This window comes from Phoca vitulina, unplaced genomic scaffold, assembly GCF_004348235.1.
Source record: "Phoca vitulina isolate PV1807 unplaced genomic scaffold, GSC_HSeal_1.0 scaffold12, whole genome shotgun sequence".
Taxonomy (NCBI): domain Eukaryota; kingdom Metazoa; phylum Chordata; class Mammalia; order Carnivora; family Phocidae; genus Phoca; species Phoca vitulina.
This window is the reverse complement of record NW_022589715.1, coordinates 47,654,118-47,674,878: the sequence shown is the minus strand read 5'-3', so window position 1 is coordinate 47,674,878 and position 20,761 is coordinate 47,654,118. Positions and strand designations below refer to the sequence as shown.

At 36.1% G+C, this 20,761-nt stretch overlaps 1 protein-coding gene across 10 annotated transcripts in view; it reads right to left on the bottom strand.

The window, feature by feature from the left end:
• Positions 1-20,761, bottom strand: part of SRBD1 (S1 RNA binding domain 1) — a 236,456-nt gene that overhangs the window by 44,943 nt on the left and 170,752 nt on the right. For 8 of the 10 annotated variants that reach the window (XR_004300323.1, XR_004300324.1, XM_032411062.1 and 5 more), the window contains exons 17-19: positions 12,398-12,504; positions 11,023-11,199; positions 7,543-7,725 (exon numbers count right to left, since the gene is read on the bottom strand). Coding sequence is in view for 8 of the 10 variants with exons in the window: in XM_032411062.1 (XP_032266953.1) it covers positions 7,543-7,725; positions 11,023-11,199; positions 12,398-12,504 (467 nt within the window). In the remaining 2 variants the exon portion in view is untranslated. The remainder of the gene's footprint in view (positions 1-7,542; positions 7,726-11,022; positions 11,200-12,397; positions 12,505-20,761) is intronic. The other 2 variants (XM_032411060.1, XM_032411063.1) reach the window with 1 other exon arrangement.

Here is a 20,761-nt window from a genome sequence, read left to right as displayed (position 1 = left end):
TCTAATTCTTACTGCTTGGTTTTCCCCAGTCTCTTACACATTGGCTTCTAATCCTGCCACTTTTCTGAAATTACTCTCTCAATTAATGACCCCCCCGATTGTCAACACATCCTTAAACCACTTACCCATTCTGCAATATTTGATACCATCAACTTACCTTCCTTCATGACTTTTGTTTTCATATTCTATCTGCTCTGCCTTCTCTTCCTCCCCTGGCCCTCTAAATGTAGATATTCTCCAAGTTTTTTTACCTTAACCACCTTCTCCTCTTGTTCTACATGCTTCCTTGCATGAGTGCATCCACTCACATGACTCCTTATCTCTCGCCTCCCACTGATAATTCCAATCCTACACATCAACATGTCTAGTCCAGGCTTTTCTCCTAAGCTCTAGGTCTGCCTTTCCATTTGCCTGCAAGAGATGTTCTCATGAATATTTTAGCAACTCAAACTTAATATATCTAAAACCAAAACTTGTATCCTCCTTTCTCCCTCCCTTTATAACTCCCTCTTCTCCTCCCATTCATCCTTACCAGCCCTGCCCCAAAACAACAAATAAATAAAAAGGCTTGGTCTTCCTCTCTTGTCCCATAAATGAATGGTTAATGGCACTACTGTTTTTCCACTAACTGAGGCTAGTATTGAAAGAATTATTCACTCATTCGTTCATTAAACATATACCTTCTGAGTGCCTGCTGTATTCCAGGTACTCTTCTGCAATCTTGGAATACATTCAAAGATCCTTGCTCTCAGGGAGACTGACAGGATACAACCAGCATAATAAATAAGTTGTAAAGTATGATAAAGGTGAAAAGTGCTGTGGAAAAAAAACAAAGAGCAGAGAGAGTAACGGGGATCAGAATTACCAGGCTTACAGGTAAGGGCGTGCAGATTTAAGTAGGGTAGTTGGTGTAGGCCTTGTTGACAAGGTGACAAGTGAGCAGTCTTGGTGAGATAAAGGAGGTGAAGTAGTTAGCTGTGCAGATATCTGGGGGAAAAGTGTTCCAGGAAGAGGGACCGGACAGCATAAAGACCCTAATGTGGGAGTAGACTTGGCATGTTCACGGAATAACAAGGAGGCCAGCATGGCTACAGCAGAATGAGCAAGGGAGCTATTATAGGGACTTGGCCTTAATTCTGAGTGTAACTGGAAGAGATAGTAGGGTTTTATGCTGAAGAATGACACACTCTGATTTACATGTTAAAAGGATCTAGTTGTCTATTGTGCTAAGAACAGACTATCCGGCTGGGCAGTGGTAGAAGCAGGGAGATCTGTTAGACTAATTGCATTAGTTGTGATCCAGGTGGAGATGATGGTGACTGAGACTAAGATGACTGCACAAGAGTCGGTGAGAAGTGGTCAGACTCTTCTCACCAGGGGCTATATTAAAACGGCAGCCACTACAGTTGGCTAAAGACTGGATGAAGGGTATAAAAGATAGTAACTGGATATAAATGGCAAAAATAACATGAATACTAGAGGCACTGGAGGATGAAGTGGAAACTCACTGTTAATGGAGGGAATGGGGGAAAACAAAGTTGAAGAACTAAACTTTGGTCACTCCTGTGGTGACTTCTTCCCATCTCATGGCTTTAAGGACCTGCATAAGCACAGGACTCTTAAATTTATATCCTTAGTCCAGTCGCTCTTCCACACTCCAGATTCATGCATCCAACTGCCTACCTGATGTCTCAAACCTAACAGGCCTTCAACTCAACTCCAGGTCTCTCCCCTAAACCTTGCTCCGACCATAGTCTTCCTCATCTCAGGTGATGGCAGTTCATCATTTCAGTTTCTCAGTTCAAACACTCCAAGTTATCCTTGCCCTTACAAGAAAACCCCATCGGGAAATGACCTCTCTGTCCTGTGAACGACTTTGTGTTTCACAAAGGGCACCAACTATTGATTTCTATTATTTTTTTTTGTGAGTAATAGTTTTAGCCTACTTTGGTAGATTCCTTGAGAGCATGAAGTGCCTCTATTCATTTTTTATATTCTTCAGGCCCTACCACAGTGTTTTGTACATTCTAAGTAATAAATAAAACCATCAACTATAAAATTCATAGAGTAAAAAACAAAACCATAAAGAATATGAAAGTATGGGAAATACTGAATTGATCTTAGAGATTAGTTATCTTAAGAGAAGGCCAATGTGCATAAAAGCAAAAAAATAAGTGTACTTCATAAAAACTAAACATTCATATTTCAAAAACAAAATAGCATTATAAGGAGATAAAAAAGGTAAACAGATGAGAAAAAATTCCAGCTCATACAACAAAGCACTTTAATATTTAATAGAGAATCTCTACATGTAAATAAAACTGGTAAAATAAAACTTTAAAAAAGTAATAAAAAGGGGCGCCTGGGTGGCTCAGTCATTAAGCGGCTGCCTTCAGCTCAGGTCATGATCTCAGGGTCCTGGGATCGAGCCCCACATCGGGCTCCCTGCTCCGCGGGAAGCCTGCTTCTCCCTCTCCCACTCCCCCGTTTGTGTTCCCTCTCTCGCTGTCTTTCTCTCTCTGTCAAATAAATAAATAAAATCTTAAAAAAAAAAGTAATAAAAATAATAAAAATAGTTTAAAAAGGTAGACTTTTAAAAGAACCACTAAATGACTAACTCAGGTTAAAAAATATCATGACTTCAATTTTCTAAAATATTATGTGAGAATGAATACCATATATACAAAAGTAAAAAGACTTAATGGCTTCACAACTTGGTGTATTTCTGGGAGTTACATTATGGTAGGGGAGCATGAAAGCCACTACATTCCTACCGGTTTTCTGATGTAATCAAAAATGAACTTTACTGCAATGGAACTTACTTTTACAGAACTGAGGTCAAACCAATGATGACCTAATCATAACCTCAGTGAGCTTTTTTTCCCTGGGAAGACACTTGTGTAACACTGTATGAAAGTATGAACTACCTATGTTGAGTGATGTCTATGATGTCTATACTAAGTATGCTTAAAAGCCAGAAAGGACTATCACAGTTCCAAGGTGGATAATGGGGATGGTAAGTTTAATTAGATAAATTGGTAGTTCTGTTGCCAGATTTTAAAGGTTGAGAGTTGAACTTTATGTAAACAAAATTTCCCATGAAACAGTCCATAAGTACCCTCCTTCTGAGAGACAAGTCTGCTCCCAAAGGAAGCATAGAGAAGGGTGAAGTTACTGGTAGGACTTTTATGCTCCACATGCAGGAAGTGTAAAAATTGGCAGAAAAGTCCTGCTTAACAGGAAAAATTCAAGATCTCTTAAGCTTCAACACTGCTGGTGGCATTATAAATTAGAATGTTACTTGGCAATGTATATCAAGAGCCACATAAACTCTCAAACCCTTTGGAAGAGTAATTCCACTTCTAGGAATCCATCATAAGGAACCACTACTAGTACTGCTATTAATAAATTAAAGTTCAATCATGTGATGGAATATTACTCAGCTTTTTAAAAAAGAGAGATATGCAGAAATAAAAAATTTGTGCTTATGTTAGAGAGCAAGTTGAAAAATTTATGAACTATATTAGAACTATATTATGAAAACAAACAAAAATGTACATTAAAAAAGACATTGAAAAAAAGGCACTGATTTGCATGTAACAAAATGCTAATTTAGTACCCAAAGAGATGTCAGTTTTTGCAAGAAGTGTATAAAATCATGTGTAGCACATATGCATCTTCTCAAATAACAAACATTAAAAACATAATTACTATGAGACCATAATTTTTTTTATATTAAAAAAAATAGGACCAGGTGCTAAGACTAAGAACAGGACAACGATGCCCACTCTCACCACTCTTCAATACAGTACTAAAGGCCCTAGACATTGCAATGAGCAAGAAAAAGAAATAAAGAGCATTAAAATTAAAAAAGAAGTAAAGCTTTCATCTATTTGCTGATAACTGTTTACACAGGAAAACTTAAAGAATCTACAAACACCTACTAGAACTAGTCAGTGAATTAGCAAGGCTGACGGACACAAGGTTACTATGAAAAAATCAATTGTATTTTTACATATTAGCAATAAATTAAAAAAATTCCATTTATAATAATATTGAAAAACATAAAATACACTTAATAAGAGACATGCAAGCCCTGTACATGGAAATTTTAAAACACTTCTGAGAGAAAGGAAGGACCAAAATAAGTGAGAAGATAGAAATTCATGGTCAAAAGACTCAATAGATATTATGAAGACATCCACTGTTCCTACATTCACTTACAGACTCAATGTAATCCCAATCATAACCCCACCAGGTTTTTTGCTTTTTAATGAAAATTGATAAGCTCATTCTAAAATATATAGGAAAATGCAAATCATCTAGAATAGTCAGAGCAATATTTTAAAAAAACAGAGTTGGAGGACTTACACTATCTGCTTCAAAACTTAGCGTAAAGCTAAGATAGTATGAAATTGATAAACAGGTTGATGAAACAAAAAGAGAACCAGAAATAGACCCACATTTACACAGTCACTTGATTTTCAACAGTCACCAGAGCAATGGGTAAAAAAAGAAAAGTTGTGTTGTTTTTTTAACATGGTGCCAAAATCAGTAAATGTTCATAATGGAAAAAGAAAATGAACTTTGACCCTTATTTTGAATCATACATGAAATGTAACCTCAGATGTATCACAGACCTAAATGTAAAACGTGATACTGAGTGCCTGGGTGGCTCAGTCGTTAAGCGACTGCCTTCGGCTCAGGTCATGGTCCCAGGGTCCTGGGATCGAGTCCCGCGTCGGGATCCCTGCTCTGCGGGGAGCCTGCTTCTCCCTCTCCCACTCCCCCTGCTTGTGTTCCCTCTCTCACTGTGTCTCTCTCTGTCAAATAAATAAATAAAATCTTTAAAAAAAAAAAAAAAGCTGATACCATCAAGCTTTTGGAAGAAAACGCTGAAAAATATATTTATGATTTGAGGTAGGCAAAAGTTTCTTAGACAGGACAGGGAAAGCAATAACTATAAAAGAAATATTGATAAAGTAGACACTGTCAAAATTCAAAACCTCTGCTCATCAAAAGACACCAATAAGAAAATAAAGAAGTAAACAACAACCTGGGACAAATTATTTGTGAAACATATACTGACAAAAAACTAGTACCCAGAATACATTAAAAAAAAATGCCCACATCCTTAATTAATAAAAATGTAAACAACTCAATCAGAAAATGGCTTAGTGATATGAACAGAGTTCACAAAAGAAGGTATGCTAATGGCCAATAAGCCATGAGAAAGTGCTCAGTGTCACCAGAGAAATGCAAATTAAAGCCACAAAGAGATACTACCACACACACACAAGACTGGCTAAAATTAAAAAGACTAACATCAAATAATGGTGAAGATGTGAAGTAACCAGAACTCATATATTGTTGGTGAAAGTGTAAAATGGTACAACCATATTGGAGTAAAGTCTAGAAGTTTCTAAGAAAACTAAAATATTCACCTACCTTATGACCCAGCAAATCCTCTCCTAAGTATTTTTCCAAGAAAAATGAAAGCAAATGTCAACAACAACAAAAACTGTACAAGAATGTTCATAGCAGCTTTACTCATAAAAGGCAAAAATTGGAAATGTATAAAGGTACTTCAATAAGGAGAATAAATTGTGGTATATTCATACAATGAAATATTAGCCAATAAAAAAAACAAGCTATTTATACTTGTTACAACATGGATAAAAATCTCTAAACTTTATGCTGAAAGAAGTCTTACACAAGAGTACAACTGTATGGTATCATAGCAAGTGCTAGAAGAGGCAAACTATTCTTTGGCAGAACAAATTAAAACATGCAGTTAGCTCCAGGAGGCTGGGGCAGGGATTGTCTAAGATGGGGCGTAAGAGAAGGTTTTAGGATGATGGCAACGTTTTTTTTTCGTTTTGTTATTTTTAATCTTGAGAGGGGTTTGGGTTAGACTGATATAGGTATTTATTTGCCAAAACTCAGCTAATATACACTTAAAATTTAATTGTATGTGAATTTTACCTCAGAAGAAAAAATACTGTTAAGAATTATAGAATTCCAGTTAATGACATGTATACTGAAGTACTAGCTGAAAGTATACTGATGTCTGCAATTTTCTTTGAAATGCATAAAATAAGATGGACTGATGAACAAACAGATGGATAGACAAGTAGAAAACAGGCATAGTAAAATGTTAATATTAAAATCTAGGTGTGGGTACATAGGAATTCATTGTAAACTTTTTTCTTCTATTTTTCTATATGTTTAAATTTTTCTATGACAAAATTCTAGGGGAAAAACAGGTACCACTGTTTTGATGTTGACAGAGTATTATTTTTTACTTCTTTTTTTTCTATTTCCCAAATTCTCTATGATGTGCTATAGTCTATAATTTTAAACACTTTTAAAAGAAAGGAGGGGTGCTTGGGTGGCTCAGTCGTTAAGCGTCTGCCTTCGGCCCAGGTCTTGTTCCCACAGTCCTGGGATGGAGCCCCGCATTGGGCTCCCTGCTCCGCAGGAAGCCTGCTTCTCCCTCTCACACTCCCCCTGCTTGTGTTCCTTCTCTCTCTGTGTCTCTCTCTGTCAAATAAATAAAATCTTTTAAAAATAAACAAATAAATAAATAAAAATAAAAGAAAGGAAAGGAAACAAGGCATGCCTGGGTGGCTCAGTCAGTTAAGCTTCTGACTCTTGGTTTTGGCTCAGGTCAAGATTTCAGGGTCGTGAAATCGAGCCCCACATCAGGCTCCGTGCCGGGTGTGGAACCTGCTTAAGATTCTCTCTCTCCCTTTCCCCCTGCCCTTACCACCCCCCCACCTCCCGTACTCTCTCTCTCAAATAAATAAATAAATGAAAGGAAACAAATTACATTTATTAAAATAATCAAATAGAAACTTTTTCAAAACAAGCTAAAAATCCCTAGATTCAGTGAAAGTTAAAATATTCACTATTTTTAAACCCACTGTCATTTAACTCACCAGAAGTCTTAAAATATTTAGTGATGTAGCAAGACACTGTTTTTTAACTAACTAAAAATTTTTAACTAATTAAATGTGGTATTAAAATTATTTTTCTTTTAATGCCTTACATTAAACTTTTCCTTGTACTCAAAAAACCTCCCCCATATCATTCTGTGTAATGTATGCTCATTAAAAGTACATCATTTCTTAGACACTAATAACTTAGCAGGGCAATATTTCTTAAGAAATCTGAGAGTTGGCTGTTTACTCTCAAAAGGGCTTTATCTTTAGATAAGTACAAGCTTTAGGCCAGGTGCTAGTCATTTGTGTCTCGTTAATTTCCAAAACAAACAGAGGAGAGTGCCATGCAATTTCCATTACACACTTCACCATTAGTACCAGGGTTTATTAGCTTGACACTGCTCCAGGAATAATGGTTTCATTCCTCACTGAAATAAAATGATGTGCCACATAACTCAGCAATGCGGAACTTCTGAAAAATGTTGTCATGTTAAACATGGTCATATTTTTTAAGTCTCCATTGTGCCAAAACAAAGGCCATTTGCTGTAGGGAACTCACTCTGGCCACGGAGCATTCTCACGTGGGCCTCAGACTTACCTCATTGCTGTGTCATACGATTCCGGGTGAATACAAGTTTGGTCCAAAGGATTTGGCTTCAGCACAACATTCACTGCAGTTTTGCTCTTCTTCTTGCCCTGCTTCTCATTTGTGACCTCAACACCTGCTGAAGATGTCACAGCAACTCCCTGAACTTGACCAGCAGATTCAGTTTGCTGACTACTGTAACCATTTAAAAAGGCAAGGAGTGGGAGGGGAGGGAAGGTTGGGAAGAAAAGAAGTCTTTAAAATGTGTTTATTTCTCTGCCATGCAAATACACACAAACAGCACCCACATTCTGACCATTCGCCTCATAGAAATTATCACGTATTTATTTAAACACTATTAATAGAGTTTCCTGTTACTTAAAGCCAAAAACAATCTTAACTGATTCAGCCTGTATAACTGGCATTTTACAAGAGAAGACAGAAAAACGAGGGTAAGTAAATTAAATAAAAAGGAGAAGGAGAAAGAGAAGACGAATTCCCAGAACTGAAGAGAATTACAGGTTCTTAAAAGAACCTACTGAGTACAAAATAGGATGAATGGAAAAAGACTCAGGTTTGACATATTATAGGGCAACTTTAGAATATGATTTAAGAATCAAGAGAGAAATATAAAACAGATTACCTCAGAAGGAACTAGAATCAGACTGGCATCAGATTTCTCATTGATAAACATCAGATGCCAGAACACAGTGAACCATTATCTTAAAAGTTCTGAGAGAAAATGATTTTGAATCTAGAATCATACATCTCACCAAACTAGCATTCAAATAGGAGGGCAAATTAAAATCATTTTCAGACATGTCAGGACTAAAGTATAACCCATATAATATACCCTCTATGAAAAGAATTTCTTAAGGATATACTCCTGGCAAAAACAACAAGTTCAAGAAAAGTGATAATGGGGGCTACAAGAAACAGTGATGAGCACAGAGACTATAAAAACTTATTAACTGCTCATGAATTACGGGAATATATATAAAGGGAAATCTGAAACTAAAATTAAAATCCCAGGTCATCTCCTCATGGGACATACAGTTGAAGAGAAGAAGGCTGGGTAAAGTCCTAAGGTGCTAGTCTTCTCCAGGAGGAGGACAGAGACACCTATTAACTGCAGAAGCCAGTCCAAATGACACTTAAGGATAATCACCAGAAAAAAAGACATACAAGTTGAAATCACTAAGGGGAGATAAAAATGAGGTGGGAAAACTTGTTAGCTGAGAAATGTAACGAACAGCATGAAAGGAAATCAGAAAGCATGATGATGAGAAAATTTGTAATAGATATAAGATTAAGTCCAAACATATCAATAAATCTAATAAATGTGAAGGTATGAATATAAAATTGAACAAAACCATGAAATCTACTGGTCTCTAAGAGTCGTATCAAAAACTAATGTCATAGAAAGTTTGAAAATAAGAAAAATACCAAGCATACTGAAAAGGCAAATGTAGCAACACTGCTAACAAATAAAATAGATTTCAAAGCAAAAAACACTCAATGAGATAGCAGTAGTCCATTCTGAATAAAGGTATGATCTATCAAGATGTAACAGTCATGAATTTTCAAGCACTTCATTATCAGCTGAAAAAACATACGGCTTTAAAAACAACCCAAATGTTCATCAATACGGCACTGATTACATTAGGTTATGGTCCACCCATAAATTAAATATTATGCAGACATTATATATAATGACATACATCTATATGTAATATGTGGAAAGAAGTCCAAGATATATTACTGAAACAAATAAAGCAAGTTTCAAATAGTTGGACAGCACAATCCCTTCTATCTGCATTTTTAAATAATATACAAGTTGATCTAAGTATAAATTTACTTTCAGAAAGCAATATGTAAGAAACTATTTTGAAGTGAGAAGTTGAGGTGCCCTTTATTTTTCATTGTATTCTTTTTTATACCGTGTGAATTTTCTAACCAAGTGTTCCAAAAACATGTAAACTAAGAAACATGGGATTATTTTATCCTCAATTGTTTTTTATTTCCAGCTTCTAGGTTTTGTTGTCTACTTAGAAAAGGCCTTCTACTGCTCTGATGTTCTGCAAAACCTACCCATGTTTTCTTCTGGTACTTTTACAGTTTCACTTCTATTTAAGTCTATGATCCATCTGGGTCGTATTTGGGTATAAGATATAAGGTGGAACTAGAGCTTCCCCTATGCATATCAAATTCCTGCCAGTTGTCGCAAGACTGCTTCTTGGACAGTTAATCAATTTTCCCCACTGTTTGAAACTTCTCCTTTATCATAAACTAAATTCTGCCTATGTTTTGGTGAATTTCAGACTCTATTCTCTTCCATTTCTACATTAAAACTAAATGGTTATGTAACTATAATTTTATATTATTATTATTATTATCCAGCAGGGCTGGTTTTCCCTTATTAGTCTTTTACAGAATAAAGATTATTTTTCCATATTACCTCTATGATAATTTTGTCAAAAGAAAAAAATAATATGAATGAAACAGGTAGTCCCAAAGTAGCAAATACATAAAAACTATTCTCTCGGGATGCCTGGGTGGCTCAGGTTAAGCAGCCAGCTCCTGAATTTGGCTCAGGTCATGATCTTGGGGTCCTGGGATTGAGCTCCACATCAGGCTCTGCGCTCAGAGGGGTGTATGCTTGAGATTCTCTCTCTCCCCCTCTCCCTCTGCCCTTCCCCCCACTCACACTCTCTCTCTCTAAAATAAGTAAATAAATCTTAAAAAAAAAAAAACCACTATTCTTTCATGATGTTAAATGCTATAAATGCTAGGAAGTTTACCCAATTTCTTTGCTTTTGTGCTACCAGGATTAGCAATTAAGGGCAAGAATTTAGTTCTTAATCTACACAACTGATAATTATTCTTTGGTCAGTTTTCAGGGAGGAGGGAATGGGGAGGCCCAACTACACTTAGGGAAACAGCTGTTAATATAAAGTGGTCATTGTAAAGTCCTCTGTGTCACCTTATCTTGTATAAATCCTTCCCACTTGGGATGCTACAATCACACTGGCCTTAGTTTCATTTCCTGAATACACCGCATTTGGTCATGCTTGGGACCCCGCACATGTACTATATGCTCTGCCTAGAATGCTTTCCTTCTAATCCCTGTGTGCCTAGCTCCTTCATTTCATTCAAAATTAGGCTCAAATAACTTTTCAGTGAATAACTCATATAAAGCGTAATAAACTCATACTGTTCCCCAAGACAGTGTCACATCTCTGTTTTAATTTGTGTAATTTACACATCTGAAACTATTTATTTTACTAGTTAAAATTTAACTTCATGAGAGCAGGGAATTTGTTGATTTGTTCACTGCTGGATTCCCAGTGCCTAGCAAAGATTAGGGAGTCAACACATGTTGAAGGAAGGAATGAACATATGGACACCTAGGACTGGGGCCAGTGAGCAGGAGGGGCAATAGTAAAAGAGGAGAGTGATAACAGAACCCTGAGCAGATACTTTACTAATCACCTGCAAAATGTTCGGATATAATCCTGGTTGATCCTGATGAAGCCAGCACACTGTTGGAAAGATTTTGGACCCAGACCTTTCACTTTCTTTAGCTGCTCTCGATTGACGAAGGGCCCATTTTTCTCTCGCCACTCAATAATACTTTTGGCTCGGTTGGCATTGAGTCCTGCAATATGCCTAGAAAAAATAAACAAAACAAGTAATGTGGCAGACACAAGAGTTCTAATAGTATTCCAAAAGGGAGTTAAATAAAAGAGACAAAGGGGGATGGAGTTGTCCAAGAGGAGACAAGGACAAGAGAATGCAGAATAATGATAAAACCAGTAGCTGTCATAAAGATGCTGGTAAACTGCTTCACACTGGTACAAGAAAAAGAACTGCTCCCCACAGTTCTATACTATTCACATTCCTTGTATTTATGAAGCAAGTAATAATTCTGCCTATTCCTGTTTAGTTTACAAAGTGAGTTAGCAGCAAAAGTTACAACAGCTACAGTTGCATTGTACTAACCTATTTTTTTTAATCAGCCTGTTCTCATTAATGTAAAGACTTGAACTACAGAATGTACTTATTCATGAATGTCATGGTTAGTATAAAAATATAAAAACTGTAATACTAGGTAGTTTGCTTGGTGTTAATTAAAAAATTACAATTTAAGAGATTTTTAATTCTATTATTGAATTCCATACATGAAATTATGGAATGTTTGTAGCTGTGGTAGAAAAGCAACACCTTAACACGTAAGGGATATTTTCTGCTATACTAATCTCAAAGCAAAAGAGTCCAGATCTTTTACAGAGGTCCAGAATTTCATGCTGCATCAGCAGATTTGTGTAATAAGTGCAAAACTGTGAATGAAAAAAGCAGCTCTTCTATAACCACAGTAAAACAGGACAGAGTATATAAGATGTGATTATAGTATGATAAGGATTTTGATATGTGACTTGCAGAATCAAGGTAAAAATATGGTAACCATACCTTGAACCCTCAGAATTTATCTTTCGGTTACTGCCACCTTTGACAGATGTATGCACAAGACTGAACTGGTGAAAAATACCTACTCTCATGTGGTGGGAAACAGCTCTTTTCCACGTTAACCTTATTTAAATTCTATTAGCAACACTAATGCACTCAATGGTTACCATATGTTCTTCACTTTAGATTTGCAGTATTAAAAATGATAATGTGAATTGTTACAATTCTTTTCTTAAATGATGTCTTCCCCTCAAACTGATTAGCTCAAGCAATGTATGAACTCATAGATTTTCTATACTTGACAACTTTACACATGTCTCCTTATTTTAGCTAAATTTGAACTGAAGAGTCAGTTAAACTTAAGATTCTGTGATCTTCAGCCACAGACCTCTTGTCTCACCTTAACAAAACTTCTGAACAGATGTTAATATCCACTCCCACAAAGCTGACACATTCTTCTACAACACTGTCCAGTGTTGCCTTGAGTAAAGTCTGAGATACATCGTGCTAAAAAGACAAAGATCAAATGTCAACCCAAAGTGAAGGACATGCAGTTTTGGGACTATTTCATTACATACCTATATTACTGGTAGCTGGCTGAGACACAGCATAGTAAATTTTTTCATTTTTCTTAAACATATGGTTAGTATGTAATTGAGCTGAACTTAAGGAATCTGTTTTCTTACTCTCTAAATCACTCATACACCTAACTTCAATATAACAGCACCAGTAATTTTTGCTTTCCCAGAATTCTACCAGAGCAGTGGTTCTCAAACCTTAGTTTGCCCTCAAAATCACCTGAACAGCTTGTTAAAACACAGGATGCCAGGCCCCCTATCCAGAGTTTCTGACTCAGTAGGTTTAGGTGGGGGGCCTGAGAATTTGCATTCTAAGAAGCTCTCGGGTGATGCTGTTGCTGCTGGTCCCAGGAGCACACTTTGAGACATATTAGTCTCCATCATTCACACAGTACCTGGCAGTGTTATCTTCACTTACATGTGTATATTATCCCTTAGTTCTTCTTAAGAGAAGAGAGAGTAAATTATAGTAGGATAGTGTATACACTAATATACAATAAGTCTGACAGCAAATCAAAGTCTCATGTTTCATCACATTAAAGATACTATTGCTTATAAGATGCACTGTTATTTTATTTACCACTAAGAAAGAAAATACACTGCCTATTAAATCATGACACAATGCTTTATTACTTGAAATTTTTATTTTTTGAATTGAAAGAATTCTTTTAGACTTATTTAGAAAGTTCTTAAATCCTCTATCATGCATAGATAAAAAGGAAAATATAAGCAATCTAAACTGGTTAAGGTATTCCTAAAATTTCTTCACATTCAGCATTCAAATCTTCTGGTCTAAGTTTTTTATTCAGAGTCTTAGATGTCCAAGTTTTTCCATTCAGTATTGTCTTTTACTCTCTTAAGATCCTAGGTAATGTAGCATTTCCTGAAAGAGTAATATTCTCTAGTCTCTGAGATTTTCTTTAAAGCTTCCAATGCTCATTCTGTAAGCTTTGATAGTGGTTCTATCTTAATCTTAATGGAAAGTATCAACAGAAGAGACAACAACAAAACTATTCTTTCCTTAAAGGTCCTTACATGTTTTACTGTTCAACAGTTTGCTGACTGAAATAGTGAAGGGTTTGCTGTTCAGTCATAACTCCAAGATTAACAATCGAGGACACACAGAAACTACACCATGATTTGCCATGAGGCCAACAGCAACTGTAAGACACGATTAATTGTTCAGAAGCATCCTGATTTCAGAAATGTTAAAATGTAAGAAAATGTGCAGCTTAGAATTTATAAAAGACAGTATTTGAAAGTAAATATTTGTTGGCTAACTGATCAGTACCTCATAATATACTTGATGTTATTCTTAATTCTAAAATTAAAGATCCTCTAGTTGTTCCCACGTGTGAAACTGTGGGTCAGCATCCTTCTCCATGTGTTTCAAGAAAACAAGGTTAATTTTGATAACCTTAAACTCCCAGGAAGACCATACAGTAAATAGAGTCCCTAGGTATTGTGACTATGTTATTATCTTTTAATAAGAGTAGAAGTTTTGTTCTGAAAGACTGAAGGGTGCAGGAGTACTTTTGTATTTCAGAGATAACCTCTTTGGTTATCTAGGCCACAGCTAAAAACCACAGACATAATTTTAAAAATCCTAATAAGCAAACATAATCATGAAAAGGATCATAAAGAAAAACCTAAAACCTTGCTGAGAACCTGATTACTTTTTCTTAAAAAGATTTTATTATTGCAGGGCGGGGACAGAAACCCAAGCAGACTCCACACTGAGCATGGAGCCTGACATGGGGTCCGATCTCACAACCCTGAGATGAGACCTGATCCAAAACCAAGAGTCGGTCGCTCAACCAACTGTGCCACCCAGGTGCCCCGAGAGCCTGATTTCTTTTGAGCCACAACATTTAAGAAGCTGGATAGTCTTTTCTTGGTCTAAGTAGATGAGAAGCAGCAAAATGAAAAGGGGGCTTTTAAAAATGAGAGGGTAGGAGATGATGGACAACATAGTGGCAAGCACAATGATATCAACAAGAAAAATATCTGAGAAAGAGACAAAACTATGAACAAATAGAAAAAACTAAAAGTAATAGTTGGGAGCCATTAGAATAAAGGCAAACAACTCCACATATGTCAAATCACACCAGACGCTTGGGATAGCTAAGTAAGTAGTAAGCAGTCCCTGTAGCTGGACAGTCTTGGTTGCCTATCCTACCTCTAACCTCCAACCCTCTTTTCCTCCTTCCAAACAGAAGCCCGGCTGTGTTTCATGCATCTACTCTACCTCTAGAAGGCCATATGATTTGGAGAGGCTGGCCCCACTCCAGCAGATGATAACAGTAAAATCAGTGGTTTTCAAACTGAGGGTTCTGACCAATTAGAGGGTCATAAAGTTAATTTGGTGGCTTGCCACCAGCATAAAAAAGTCAAGAAAGAAAAAGACCATATCAAGTGTGTTGCACATTTTCTCAACATGGAATGAACAGTGCAATAAATAATGCAGCCAATTGAGAATATCATGTGAGAGGAATACATAAATTGGCCAGGAACATGTGTTTTGTTCATGGAAATCTCATTGGATCTTCTGATAAATGATGGTCATGATTGATGGAGAGGTTAAAGAGTAACTACAGATTTATGAAGCAAAGTATCAAAAAAAGCATGAGAAGTTTATCATCGATGGCAAAGCTCTGATTCTTACAACCAAGTTTAGTTACAAACTTTCAGTGTCTTTTTCAGAAAGGATGTTACTGATTATAACACTTTTCAAATTATGAGCAGTTGTAATATTTTAACTGAGTTAGCACAAGTTGACCTTAAGAATCATTATAAACTTCAGGGCGCCTGGGTGGTTCAGTCGGTTGAGTGTCTGACTCTTGATTTTGACTCAGGTCATGATCTCAGGATCAAGAGATCAAGCCCCACATGGGGCTCCGTGCTTAGCGAGGAGTCTGCTTTAGATTCTCTCTCTCCCTTTGTCCCTCCCACCCTGCACTCTCTCTCTCTCTCTCTCAAATAAATAAATAAATAAATAAATCTTTTTAAAAAAAGAATCATTGTAAACTTCAAAGAAAAAGAAAGAATAATGAAGCAAGCTCATTACCAGATTTGGAAGTGTTAACAATGACAAAAAGGACAGAAAGTACTAACTCTATTCAATCTGACTTGAGGCACATTTTAAATAGAAAAAAATAACTGTAAGACTTTTTTTTTTTTTTTTTTTTTAAGATTTTATTTATTTATTTATTTTGAGAGAGAGAGAGAGAGAAACAGCATGAGAGGGGAGAGGGTCAGAGGGAGAAGCAGGCTCCCTGCCGAGCCAGGAGCCCGATGCGGGACTCAATCCCAGGACTCCGGGATCATGACCTGAGCCGAAGGCAGTCACTTAACCGACTGAGCCACCCAGGCGCCCCAATAACTGTAAGACTTTAAAATAAACTTAATTTAAAAACGATTTACAAATACACAATACAATAAAAATATTTGACCTCAGATATACCGCTGATAGTAATGTTCTTGTAAATGACAGTATAAAACCCGCAAAATTAAAAACCAAACAAAAACACTTGGAACATCCTCCCAAAATGGCTAAAATGCAAAAGATGGAAAATACCAAGTATTGGTAAGGATGTGCAGCAACTGGAATGCTCAAAATATCAGCATGATAAATGTATTTTAGGTCAGATATGCAAGGAAAGGGAAGGCAGTTTTAGGACATATTTATTTTGTGTAGTTTAAATATAACATCACATAAAACTCATCATATGTATTTATACAATGTAAAAATGCATTCTTGTTCAATATAAACTGCAAAGGAGTAAAAAATGGACAAATTCCTAGAAACAGAGTAATTGCCAAAAATAGGCTCAAGAAGAAATAAAATCTGAACAGACTTACAACAAGAGATTCAATCAGTAACCAAAAATCTCCCAACAAAGAGTCTAGGACCAGAGAGCTTGATGAATTCTACCAAGCATTTAAAAAGAATTAACACTAATCCTTCTCAAACTCTTTCAGAAAATAGAAGAGAAGGGAACCCTTCCGACCTAGTTCTTTGAGGCCAACATTACCCTGAAGTAAAAGCCAAACAAAGATAACATCAGGAAAGAAAATTATAGACAAATATTCCTTGTGAAGATAGGTACAAATATCCTCAACAAAATACTAGCAAACAAAAATCCAACAGTATATTAGAAGAATATGATGCATTCAGTACATGTGAACTCAAGAACCACATACATATTTTTTTTCCAGGTGAAAAACACCTTCTTTTGGAATTTTTAAACTTAAAATTTTGAAGGAATCTCAAATTCAGAAAAAAGCTTGCAAGGAATTTTCTTAGCTTTCCTTCAAATAAATACTTCAGTGTATATTTCCAAATAACAAAGACATTGTCTTACATACCACTGTAGAATAATCAAAACTTTTGTAGAAAAGTTATCATCAATGTAATATTATCTAATGTGGAGCCCATACTCAAATTTCATCAATTGTCCCAATTCTACTTTACAGCATTTTTCCTCCCCATCCAAAATTCAACCCAGGATCACACACTACATTTAGTTGTCTTATCTTTCTATATTCTGTGCTGGCCAGCTTCCAGGATGGTTCCCAATGATCCCAACCCCTGGTATGCCGGCACTGTCTATCCCATCTCCTTGAGTATAAAATTCACTCAGGAGTCTTGTCTGTATGAATTATTACTAAGATTATTTTACCACTCACAGTGACCTATTAATGTAAAAAAGTATTTTCAATTTTGACTCAATCAGAATTTAAAAGAATTGGCTCAATAGTGTATCATATATGCTCATAGTCTTCATGTATTCTAGACTGGAACAAATTCATGAACCTTGTAACTATACATTGAATTAAATCTAATTTTTTTTTTGTATTTGAGGGTTAAAAAACATTTAATTATAAATAAAATCATATTTAACTTTATCATGTATATGGGTATTATTTTGAGAAGCTTTTATTTTGAATTATGTTTAATTATGAAAGACATATACATATACACAAATATATGGGTGATGGGTATCTTAGTCATGGTATAAAGTGTATTTCCTACTGTGTATCATGATCAAAAAGTATGAAAAATAATGGTCTAAGCCAATCATGGTGGTCCCATTCCATTTATTCAATGATGGCAAATGAAATACGAGGATAAACCCACTAGGGGCTTTTGAAAAAGCCTTCCTTACTGAGAGGTTAAAAGAGTAACTTAAATATAGACCCTTATGAAGAGCTGGATCTTTTCTTGTTTTCATTCAAATATGACTGCTGGAGCCAGGGTAAGCACTGTATCAGTGACTAGGCCTGGCTTGAGGACAAAGCTGACTCACTGAGGATGGCAGGTGGCACATAAGGCCACAGTTTAGTTCTTCATGATACTCTTGAGATTTTCTATTAGCCAGTGCTGAACTCACCCCTCCTCTGACCTTCCTGTCATGAAATGTCCTTATTTTTCAATAAAGAATCATACATTTACTTATTGTTCAAGCCACCTGGAGTTGGGATCTCTGATGTTTTTCTAACTGCAGCAGTTATTTTATCAAGGGACTCAAGGTCTAGTGGGAAGACTGAGATAATAAAAACAACCAATAATAGCCTTACTACCAAAAACCCTTGAGATTGTACTGTCAGGCTTTGTTATAAGGCTTTATAATATTATCTAATTTAATCCTTACAATAATTGTACAAGATGTATATATAATACAATGTAGCGTCTTCACATGTAAGAATTTATTCTAATGGAATAGAAAGATATGTGCAAAGGTATGACAGGTGTGTGTGCCTGTGCGCAATCTAAAAATATACCCTGAGGGGACTGATACAAATAAATATGAAACTGTCACCAATGTGAACTATTATTATGAAGTCATTAAAACGTATAAGTTAGAACAGCTATTTTACCAAAATGCCCTGCAAGATAAAAGGTCCCAGATAACCTATAGAGTTGAAATATTTTTTAATTCTTCTAGCAGGTAGACTTATGTAAGAAAAAATTCTTTTTTTTTTTAAGTTTTTAAGTTTTTTTTAAAGATTTTATTTATTTATTTGACAAAGAGATAGAGAGCAAGCACAAGTAGGCAGAGCAGCAGGCTCCCCGCTGAGCAGGGAGCCCGACACGGGGCTCAATCCCAGGACCCTGGGATCGTGACCTGAGCCGAAGGCAGACACCTAACCGACTGAGCTACCCAGGTGCCCCAAATTCTTTTTTTTTTTAAGAATTTATTTATTTGAGAGAGAGAGAGAGCATAAGTAGGCAGAGCAGCAGGCAGAGGGAGAGGGAGAAGCAGGCTCCCTGCTCAGCAGGGAGCCCGACACCAGGCTTATCTCTGTACCCTGTAATCATGATCTGAGCCGAAGGGAGACGCTTAACCGACTGAGCCACTCAGGCGTCCCTGTAAGAAAAATTTCTGCAAGAACTGCTGTGATCTATAATTCTGAATTTTGACTACATTCTTCCCCAATTTTTTGCTTAGGAAAGTACTAAAGGGTTAACACCGTTTTCTAAAAGTACAAATCACCTATGTTTAGGGGAGGAAATAATGAACAAATCTCCATATTGTCCCCATTATAATGTCTTTGGCAATAAAGAAGACTCATTGATTTTTGTCATTTTGAAAACATTTTCTAAGCAACTATCATGTACCAGGCACTAGGCTAGCTGGGTTGGGTGTTGAGAGAACGGGAAAAAGCATACGAAGTCCATGTCTTTAAGAAGCCCAGTTTCATCTGCTGAAAGCTGAGATAACATGCACCACCTTCCTGGCAGTCATGAGTAGAAGAGGCAAGAGGACCCCAGGACTGACTGTGCTAATTGTCAAGGACTTGATGCCAGAAAAATGGATTGCTCCATTTTTTAAAAAGTTATCTAAGTCTGAATTTTTGGACAAGTTATTTGAATTATATAAACAGTCTTTTTCAAATTCAAAGAAATATTGTTTGGGCCATTACATTCTTACCTAAAATTTATGAGATTTTTAAAAAGGAATATAAGCACTCATTCATGCTAGTCAGCTTTTTTGAGGTCAGAATCCACATTTTTATTATTACTCTACCACAAACTTCTGAAGAATTGCTGATTCAAACTGCTCTCCTTTCTTTTTTTTGTCCCAAAGCACTAAAATTATCTCAACTATTTTTAAAAAGTCCTTCCAGATGAAACCTTGTCTGTGGACTAAAGCTTCCACAGCAATGAAACTGCACATTGCATATTCCATACTAAACTTTAAATTTAGTCCCAAGTGGTTTCTCCATGAAGTATTCTTGAGTATTTTCTTTAGAAATTATTATTCACTCATGGCTCTTCCTATCCTTTACTATTGTGAAAATACAAAATGCAGTTAGAAATTAAAAATGCAAAAAAGCTTTATAGAGAAAATCTAGCCAACTTCAAATAATGCAAGTTGATTTCCTTATCTTGCATCTACTTTTCTTTGACATGTGACAGTTTGTCATCTAAGGGAGTGTGTGTTAGATGACCTATGAAAGACAGAACAGATAGAAGAATGGAAACATTTCAGAAAACAGAGTATGTGCTTAAGAGTAGCTCCTCCTCTACTTCTTCAAATCCAGTATGCAATATACTCCCTTTAAAGACTAAGACAGTGTCTAGCACCATAGAAATACTGTATTCAACCTTCTAAAAACCTATGTGTTCTAGCTCTACTAGATCACAAATATTTATATGTAATGAGACAAATACTCTTGATAAAAGGCTTTAAAATATTTCTTCATAAACACATTCTTTTAAAAACAAATAGTTCTAACACTAGCAGAACATTTTTATTTTTTTAAATGAATAAATTATACAGTGAACAATTCATTGTGCTTATGGGGCTCTGGGAATTAAGATGGCAAAGGGCATTAGTCTTTCAGCACTGGAGGGATTTTTCCAGATCTGGAAACATAAAGTATGGCCAGTGGTCACAAGAGGGGGAAAAACAACACAGGAAGAGATTCTCCTTGTAAATTCTCCTCCTTTAATAAATCACATGGAAGGTATGCTGAAGACTCCTTTAGTGCTAACTCCGTATTTAGGCACCCAGTTGGCATTAACTTACACTATTTAATGTAAACCAATTTATTCAAGCCAACTTGATGGAAAGATCCCTGGAACAATGCCTGTCTTCTTTGTTCTGCACAAAACAAATGGAAACTAGTTTTTTAAAACCCAACCTTCTACCCTGACTCTGGAGCTAGAGTAGCCCCCA